This window comes from Dendropsophus ebraccatus, chromosome 9, assembly GCF_027789765.1.
Source record: "Dendropsophus ebraccatus isolate aDenEbr1 chromosome 9, aDenEbr1.pat, whole genome shotgun sequence".
NCBI lineage: Eukaryota > Metazoa > Chordata > Amphibia > Anura > Hylidae > Dendropsophus > Dendropsophus ebraccatus.
In genome coordinates this window covers 34,795,309-34,805,624 of record NC_091462.1, presented here as the reverse complement: position 1 = coordinate 34,805,624, position 10,316 = coordinate 34,795,309, and the positions used below count along the sequence as shown (strand labels likewise).

General features: G+C 42.9%; 1 protein-coding gene across 3 annotated transcripts in view; it reads left to right on the top strand.

Moving 5' to 3' along the window:
- Nucleotides 1-7,277, top strand: part of OLA1 (Obg like ATPase 1) — a 161,254-nt gene extending 153,977 nt beyond the window's left edge. For all 3 annotated transcript variants that reach the window (XM_069985149.1, XM_069985147.1, XM_069985150.1), the window contains one exon: nt 6,760-7,277. In XM_069985149.1, coding sequence (XP_069841250.1) covers nt 6,760-6,861 — 102 coding nt within the window. In that variant the 3' untranslated portion in view covers nt 6,862-7,277. The remainder of the gene's footprint in view (nt 1-6,759) is intronic.
- The last annotated feature ends 3,039 nt before the right edge of the window (nt 7,278-10,316 follow it).

The window sequence follows — 10,316 nt, the reverse complement described above, 5'->3', positions numbered from 1 at the left end:
GTATATATACCACGTTGATATAGATCTACTAACCAAACGTCCGAGTGACAGTAAATTTACAAACTAGATAAATAGACATACGTGAAATTTCATGAATTACTCTTTGTTATAGAATTATTAATACTTACCTGCATAAAACTCTATAGCCTAAGAGCATTTAGAAAAAAAAATACTTGCGTGTAGTTGCTATTTTCTGCTATAGACTATTAATGTTAAGCTTGCACCACCTTAAGGAGTGCACATTCATACATCCTATACTATATATCCACATATGTGATATGTTTATAGGAGCACATAGATCAGCACAGCAATTACCTGGGATTTCCAGTCCATAGCCCATTACTATGTATTCTGCAATAAGAGCTGATTCTTAATGTGCACACACAGGAGCCTTCAGCACAGGAGAGTCCCTTCCAGGGGCCGCGCTTTCCTCTAAATCCACAGCATGGAGGGGGGAAGCTGTAAGCTCTCCAGTAGCCTGTGAGTAACACGGCCCTTTATCCAGCGGCATGTAAGTTATTTGATTGGTTCCACCATTGTTACTTATGGAGTGTGTGACACTGTTAGTTGTAGGTGGCACTTAATGTAAAGAAACATTACTGTCACTGCTCGGTGACACCGCCAGAAGGGGGGGGGGGAGAGGGATTAATTGAAGTGTTTTAGAATACATTTGACACCGTAATAAAAGAACCTGCTTGTTTGTTTTATAGGTCTCTCATAGCCTAGCTTTGTGTTGAGCGGAGTCCTCGGCGTTGCAGTGAGGGCGTCTGCTCCGCGCTATCAGGTTGATCACTTCAAGTTTGATTCTTCTGTGGCTGAAACACCAGCGCAGCATAACTAATTTAATGCCAGCGCTGTGAACTATACACTGAATAGCTCTGTGTGGGCTTTGTAGTCTACAGGGATATTTCATTATTAGCAATCATATCTGCTTAGGCAAAGCTGGCTTCTACAGATGGCGGCTTTCAAGTGCAAATGAACTGGTTAGACGTGTCTTGTTTAATACATACTCAAGATTCACAAATGGGTATTGATTTTTCTACCAGTTGTTTCGGTTAGCAAAGGAAATGGATTAAATGGTCTCCTGAGCATTTAAAGGGACACTATTACATTTAATTAATTGTAAATCAAATCCCATCCGAAGAACGGGGCACGAATAAAACGCGGACGGCTGCCATCCTGTGTCAGGTGGCGGGCAAGAGATTGCGCTTCGGCGAAATAAGTGAAGTCTTTATATGGAAAATGTTATTTTGTTAGGTAGGAGAATGACTATGTGATATTATTTACTGTGAGGTGTACCGGTATATAGGCTACTATTGTAGGATTCCATCAATTCCAACCACAGCGAGGCTACGTTCACACACACGATTTTAGAATGTTTTTTGAGCCCATTTTATGGCTGAAAAAATGTTTACTGATTCTGTTGAACGCAATGAAAAAACTGTAAAATTCTACAGTCTTAAAATTAAATTCAGGGTCCTTTTTTTTTTTTAAATAGCTTTTTTGTCTTAAAAAAAATGGCTAGTTCACAAAACTAATAGCATTTGCTGTGGCATAAAATAGGAAATCATTGAATTTAATTTGACATGTTAAAAAATTTACACACTTTTTTGCTCTTTGGGCAGCACAGGAAGTGCCTTTTTTTTTTTTTTTTTTTTTTACATTGCCTGTGTACTTAGCCTTATAGATGTTCCCCAGTTTAGGGGAACTTCTAGGGGTCTAACATAAAATACACTATACTCTCCTTGCCGAGTCTAGCACCAGCCCTCCAGTCCGTCACAGATCCTCTTTTTTACTTCACCTGATGACGCGCTCTCCCAGCTCTGCTGAGGCCAAGCACTGAAGCGGTGATGTGTTCAGGACTTCATCAGGGGGAGTGAACAGAGGCGCCAGTGCGAGACTTGACAGAGTATGTTGTATTATAGGAGGACATTGTACTGTGTGGGCACCATAAGGGGGCATTATATTGTGGGAGTGGGGGGGGGGCACAATAGAAATGGACATCTAATAAGAAAGAAAAATATAGTAATAGCCTAAAATAGAAAATGTAAAAGTCTAATAAGGCATGGTGGGGAAAAGTACTAGATTATCAGAGTGTTAAATTACCGTTCACAAAGAAAATGGGGTCTGCACCACCAAGTAGTGAAAGGAACAAAGAGAAGGGGTGCTTCCTGAGACAAATCAATATGCAAGACACTACCAAAGAGGGCATCATGGGCCGCCACGAGTCGCTCTTCTCCTTCCTTGTTTGGTAATATGATTTTTGACTGATTTACTGTTCATCATTTCACATCTTAGTCACCATTCACATGACACATATACTTCTTTATTTATTTTGTTGTTTTTTATCTTTTTCATGTGGTTTACATATTTTGTATTATTTCTGAGGGTTGTTTGAGCTACATTGTATGACCGTTTGCTGGCCCAGGGGTCCCTATTACAGTGTGGGTCCCACCATGTTTTCCCTTCTTGGGAATTTTAAATGTTTTTAATGTGCAGGGATCTGCTTTCCTTTGCCATTTTTGTATGTTTTTTGTGTTTTTGTATTTATGAATAATAAACTCAATTGTGTATTTTGATAAATTTATTCTTGGGTGTGCTCCTATATCAGACATACCTTTCGTTCTTTGGTAGTGTCTCAGAAGTGTTAAATTGTTTTATACTGTACCTGTAAACAAATACATGGATATCTAGAGTGACTGCAATCCGACAGGCGGTAGGTTGGATGTAAATGTTTATCGTTAAAAAATATCCATGAATGAATATCCATTACTGTCTGTATGGGCCCCATTTGAGGCTCCACATTAAGGCCAGATTCACACAGGGTGTTACAGCAGCACATATGTTTTTCATCCTGCAGTTTAAATACTGGAATAAATGTTACTTGTGCTGAGTGAAAGTGCATTGGAAAAGCTGAATGCCACCCAGCCACATAGGGGGTTTACTCTGCATCCATGGCTGCGAAAAGCAGATCAAAAGGGTCAAATATAGAGATGAGCGAACCTCGGCATTTGATTAGCGGGGGCTGCTGAACTTGGATAAAGCTCTAAGGTTGTCTGGAAAACATGGATACAGCCAATGACTATATCCATGATTTCCACATAGCCTTAGGGCTTTATCCAACTTCAGCAGCCACCACTAATCAAATGCTGAAGGTTCGGGTTTGGATGGACTCAAGCATGCTCCAGGTTCACTCATCTCTAGTCAAATACATAAAAAAAAATAATAGTAGTCTGCCCTGTATTTTACAGTGTACTTGGTCGCTATTGGAAAAATACATTGTATGCACATACCTGATGTCTTTAGTATAAATCATTGGTGAGGCACTGGCTCTATTTACTTTAACAGCACAGATGCAGTCAGCCAGTCACACAAGAATTGGGATTAGGATTGGCAGCAATGAGAACTGTACTCAGCTATCTCCATCAGTCCCATATAGACTTAAAGGGGTTATTGAGCATTAGAAAAACATAGCCACTTTCTTCCAGAGACAGCACCGCTCTTGTCTCCAGTTTGGGTGCAGGTTTTGCAACTCGGTTCCATTGAAGTGAATGGAGCTCCAATGGAGGCAACAGTCATTCTTTCTCTGGAAGAAAGCGGCCATGTTTTTCTAACACTGGATAACCCCTTTAATGGAGTGGCAGTGCACTTGATTAAACACACCTTTAATTAGAAGAAAGAGGGAACATTAAAAAGATGGACCCCCATCACTTTATAACAGGAAACTACAGCAGCAGCATAGGTAGCAGTAATAGCTTTATATATCGGAGAACACACATAATAGTACTAGATAGCAAAGTCACCAATGACTACAAAAGTGTACTATATTCTGGCACCTGAGTAAGCCCCCTTACACTCTGGGCCCAAACATTAGCTGCTCTGGCTCTAGTTGTACCTGAGGTTCCAGTGGAGGGATCCCCGGTGCTCACACGTTTGTTATCTATGCTATGGATAGGTTACTGTCAGCCTAAGGACTCTTAAGTGTTTCTATCATCCACATACATTCGGGGATACACTATGGACCGCTAAACTGTCAGTGGAGCAGATCCAGCCCATTATGAAAAAGATGGGAAAATGTACAGGATATACTGTAATAAGGGACGCATATTCATAACTGCACTGTAGCTAATGATACTATGGAGATATTTTATAAAATTTTAAATTTGCAGTGTAAATGGTAAAAAAAAAATGGTATTTAATAAGATTGTATGTTGCTGCATCCATTCCATCGCCCTTTCTTGAGCTTAGACTAAAGGAATTATAGGGTTTTGTTACTACTTCATTTGAAGGTAACACTGGTCACCTAGTAGTAGTATTTATTTGTCAAATTGTTATTAAAGGGGGACTCCACTGAGGAAAAACTTAAGCCTGACTAATCCCCACCCCTAAACTAAACATCTTACTGATAGGCCACAGTTTAATGAATTGGGCCGTCTGATTTTCATCCTCCACTTACCCCCATGAAGCGTCATAAAACACGGTCTGTCTCTTCCACTTTAATACCTCCTTCGTCCTCTCTCGCCCCACGGAGACGGAGGACACATGATGTCTGTCAGTTTTGTGTTTGAGCAACATGGGGGAAAGAAGACTGTTGTTTCCCCACCCCTGGGCCGGGAGATCACATATGGTATATGAGGTAACAGGGTAAACCATTAGATATCTTCTGCAACCGACCCATCACTGACATCATGTTTACCATGTGATCTCCCAGCCAAGGGGAGGGGAAACAACACATCTCCTCCCCTATACTGCTCTAGCGCCATATAAGTATGATAAGAAGCAGACAAAATAGCGATGTGGCACATGCTGGGAAATGTAGTTTCCCGGGTGGCGCCATCTTTAAAATCGCCTACCATTTTGAATACTTCAAATGGACAGTCACTGCGGTGGAGAATTGTAGGACAAGCCTCAAAATTACCCTGAGCAAGCTGCACGTCAGCCCGGAACTGTTTGGGAGATTTTTTTTTTTTTTAACTGACTTTCCAGAGTACCTGTTTAAGGTCGCTCACCAAATGTGCCCTTTGGCTGTCCATGAAAGTTCATTCTCGGCACTCACCATCATGCTTCACAAATTCTTATTGTAGAAAGAAGTCCATCACAAAAATATATAACAGCAACAGGACATTTTGGCGTCAAGCCTTCCTCAACTGTTGAGGAAGGCTTGACGCCAAAATGTCCTGTTGCTGTTATATATTTTTGTGATGGACTTTTTTTCTATAATAAAAATTTTTTGAAGCATGATGGTGAGTGCCGAGAATGAACTTTCATAATACTGCTGGAATTTTTTTTACTTCGAGCACCACCCTAGACACAGAAGTGCTGTCTAAAAAACTTGTTTCTACTTTGCCGGTCCAGGCATGATGGGAATTGTAGTTTTACAACAGCTGGAGGGCCATGGGTTCCCTATCACTAGACTGGAGTTAGATGGCCCTTGAGAAGCCTGTATCCCAGATATACAGCATTCTTCATTCATGCTGTCAATTTCAGTGGATGTGATGGCAAAGAGGAAGGTAATTTTACACACAAAACACCATTTACTTCCATGGCTATTTTATAAATGGGGCATACTGTATACACACAGATATACTTTAAGGGTGCCTTCACACATACCGTATCGCAGCATATTTTCTGCTGCGATACACAGCAGATTAGATCTAAATAACTGAACACAGCATCAAATCTGCACCATCAAATCTGCTGCAGATCTCCTGCGTATACGGTGTGTGTGTTTGTACCCTAAGGGTACAAACCCACACACCGTATACGCAGCGTATTTACTGCTGTGATACGCATCAGATACGCAGCAGATTAGATCTAAATAACTGAACACAGCATCAAATCTGCACCATCAAATCTGCTGCAGATCTCCTGCGTATACGGTGTGTGTGTTTGTACCCTAAGGGTACAAACCCACACACCGTATACGCAGCATATTTACTGCTGTGATACGAAGCAAATACGCAGCAGATTAGATCTAAATAACTGAACACAGCATCAAATCTGCACCATCAAATCTACTGCGTTTCTGCTGCATATACGGTGTGTGGGTTTGTACCCTCAGGGTGCGTTCACACCTGCAGGATCCGCAGAAGATCTGCAGCAGATTTGATGGTGCAGATTTGATGCTGTGTTCAGTTATTTAAATGACATAATAACCCCTAAGGATCCGCAGCAGATTTCATTTAAATAACTGAACACAGCATCAAATCTGCACCATCAAATCTGCTGCGGATCCTGTAGGTGTGAACGCACCCTAAGGCTAAGTTCACATATGTCCAGCTATATAGCATGCAGACACTGGATTAAAAAAAAAAATATATATATATATATATTATTTTTCATCCAGCAAAACCATTCCAGAGGGCAACTGTGCTGGACAGTGCGTAGGTCTGGAACAGCGGCCCGTTTTAGCCTAAGAGACATCTATTGTTACTATCTGAGACAGCTCTGCATTGCCTGACATGTGAACCCAGCCGAAAAACATAATCACTCCTATCTATGGGCATTGTAGGGTATTGCATCTTTGTCCCATTTAAGAACATGAAGCTGCCTGCAATACCAGCAACAGCCTTTGGACAAGATTGGCGCTGTTTATGGGGGAAAATTAAAAAAAAAAAACCATATTTTGGTCCGGGTGTATTTAGTGACTTCATGCGTTTATGATATTACGTTTACATCTGACCACTGACACACAGAATCCCATATATTGCAGGTTCGCCAATTCTTACTATTCTGTTTTTGTTTTGTCCTCTCTTGCAGGCGGCAGGAAAATACAGACAACAAGGGAGGAATTACACTGTAGAAGATGGAGACATTATTTTCTTTAAATTCAATACACCTCAACAACCCAAGAAGAAATAGAAATTTTTTTTGTCTTGTTTTTTTGTTTTGTTTTTTAAAAACATCGAAATAATTTTTTATTTAAACAGAATATTCTGTTATTAAATAAAACACCAAACCGGAAACCATCTTGTCACCCCCCCCCCTCCCCCACCAAATAAATACTGTTTGTTTGGAAATGATATGTGTCACCTCGCTGTGAAAATACAAGTTCAGTAAATGTGCTTTCCAAATGATTAAGATCCTACTTGAAATCCTAGATGCTTTTCAGGACTCGCACTAGTCTCATGATACTTCATTAATCTCCATCATGTATGCCAAGCCTGACACATTTGACAGTGAGGACAATGTGGCTGGCTCTTTTTTGAATCTACAGATAATGCATGTTTTACAGTACTCCAGATGTCTACACTCAATAAAACATTTGACAAAAACCAGCCTCTGTGTGTTTGGGGATGTCTGTATTGAGTGGCTGTGGTGTGCTGAATGCGATACAGCACCTGCTGGCTGCTGATTACAGAATATAAGACATGTGTATGATACAGGAACTGCCAGTGTGGGGCAGCTGTCATTGTAGCTGAGAAGTGACTCTTTCATGGGAATCACAAGATTAGCTTGCCAACAATTGTCTGCGTGCGTCCCTGCAAATGGATAGTATATACCTACACTTGGAACGCCAAAAAGAAAAGAAAAATGTTTTTCTAACCTTTTTTTATACTGATAATAGCAGATGATAGACTGAAAAGAAAAAGGAATGTTAGGTATCTTCTCTCTATCCTCTCAAGCACCATCTCTTATATTTTGGATCATAATTCTCTTGGTAAGTATTGGTGCTCTATCGTGATCACTTGTGTTTAAGATTCCAAGGGGTTGTGTTGTATAGTCACCATCTGTACATACAGCATATTCATTGAGAGCATATGCATCATCCGCGACAAGCCAGAAAGGAAAACAGATCTGGTGGACTATACCCACCAATATTATGGCCACTGCAGAACTGCCTGGTTGGCCAAAGCTTCCACCACAAATATTGCCCATGGCCACTGCAAACAGAAAGGGGGATGTCTCAGACGAGGCAACCCGTTTAAAGGGGTTATCCAAGTTAGAAAAGCATGGCCGCTGTCTTCTGGAAACAGCACAACTCTTGTTTCTAGGTTAGGTGTGGTTTTACAGCTCAGTTCCATCTGAATTGCAATTCCGCACACAACCAGAAGACATGGGGTGATGCTGTTTTTGCAAGAAAGAAGCTGGCAAGCATGGTCTGGGAGGGTCTGTGTTAGGGGATGGGCACAGACACAGTCCGCATTAGGGGGCCTGGGCTACAAAGTGCACCAAGACGGTCCATGTTAAAGGGCTGGGGGTAGACCTTGGCTGGGAAGGGCGCAGAGATTGTCCACATTAGGGGCATGGGGCAAGCGTGGGGCTGGAAAGGGTTCCGGGACAGTTTTCTTTAGGGGTCTGGGAAGGGTGATGGAAGGGTTCAGAGTAGGGGGCAGGCCTGGTCTGGGAAAGGAGCTGGGAGGGTCCCTGTTAGGGGGCAAACCTGGGCTGGGAAGAGACGCAGTGAGTGGGCGGGCCTGAGAAGAGTGCCAGGAGGGTCTGCTTTTTTGGGGCTGGGTCAGGCCTGGGACGGGAGCCTGGAGGACATGTGTTAGGGGGTGGGCCTGGGCTGGGAAGGGTTCCAGAAGGAGGGTCACTGTTAGGGTTACCCCTTTAAAGGGATAGTGCGGCGGTAAAAAAATTATTCACAGAATAACACACATTACAAAGTTATACAACTTTGTAATGTATGTTATGTCTGTGAATGGCCCCCTTCCCCGTGTCCCACCACGTCATCAGCCGCTGAGCCGCGATTGGCCGAGCACAGTTATGCTCAGCCAATCGTGGCTGAGCAGCTGATGACGCGGCCGGCACTCGGGAAGATCGGAGGTGTTTGGGCCGGTCGGCCGAAGATGACGTTTGGCACAAGATGGCGGACGCGTGTCGGCACGGATCAGGTATGTATAATGCACTACACTTCCGGGTACACGGGTGGGGGTGGTGGGACACGGGGAAGGGGGCCATTCACAGACATAACATACATTACAAAGTTGTATAACTTTGTAATGTGTGTTATTCTGTGAATAATTTTTTACCGCCGCACTACCCCTTTAAGCCCTGGGGTATCAAACTAAATTGCTCTTCTAATTGTCACCCCTGCCTGGACCAGTACTTATAAGGAGCCTCCTTTTCCTCCAAGGTCAGACCTGCTGTAACCATGAAGAGTGGGCCTGCTTGCAACTTGTAAATAAAGGATTTGGGTCTGGATGAATACAGGACTCCAATCTGATGGCTGGTTCCTCTCCTGCACAGTGCTCTCATACTATACAGCTTTCTATAACCAATGACTTACTGAATTGTGAAGTGGAGGGAGGGTGGTGAGCTTGGGAAAAGCCAGCCATCAAGGGGTTCTGGTGAAATGGCCCACTTAACACACCGGCTCATCTAGCTTTTGTCCAATATGCTTGATGGGAAATCTGTCTATATATATATATATATATATATATATATATATATATATATAAAAAAGAGAATACTTAAAACAACACAATGTAACTTCAATCGCACTTATGCGAAATCAACCTGCCCGGTTATAAAGCAACACTAACTTTGAATCAATTTCTTCTATTGTGCAAACGGAAAGGCAACAGGTAAAAATATTGGGCAAATAAGCAAGACACCCCCTATAAAGGAATGGTTCTGCAGGTGGTGACCACAGACCATTTCTCTGTTCTCATTCTTCCTGACTGTTGTTTTGGTCACTTTCGCATTTTGTCATTGCTCTCAGGCCTAGAGGTATGAAGCGGTGTGCCTACAACCCACACAAGTGGCTCAGGTAGTGCAGCTCATCCAGGATGGCATATCAATGCGAGCTGTGACAAGAAGGTTTGCTGTGTCTGTCAGTGTAGTGTCCAGAGGATGGAGGCACTACCAGAAGATGTAGGCAGTAGTAGGACAACAACTACCTCCACCTTTGTGCAAGGAGAAACAGGAGGAGCACTGCCAGAGCCCTGCAAGGAGGAACAGGAAGAGCACTGCCAGAGCCCTGCAAAATGACCTCCATCAGGCCACAAATGTGCATGTGTCTGCACAAACGGTTAGAAACCGACTTGACTCCATAAGGATGGTATGAGGACCTGGTGTCCACAGATGGGGGTTGTGCTTACAGCCCAACACCATGCAAGACACTTGGCATTTGACAGAGAACACTAGGATTGGCAAATTCTCTACTGGGGCCCTGTGCTGTTGACAGATGAGAGCAGGTTCACACTGAGCACATGTGACAGAGTCTAGAGACACCATGGAGAGCCATCTGCTGCCTGCAACATCCTTCAGTATGACCAGTTTGGCAGTGGGTCAGTAATGGTGTGGGGTGGCATTTCTTTGGAGGGCCATACACAGCCGTCCATGTGCTCACCAGAGGTAGCCTGACTGCC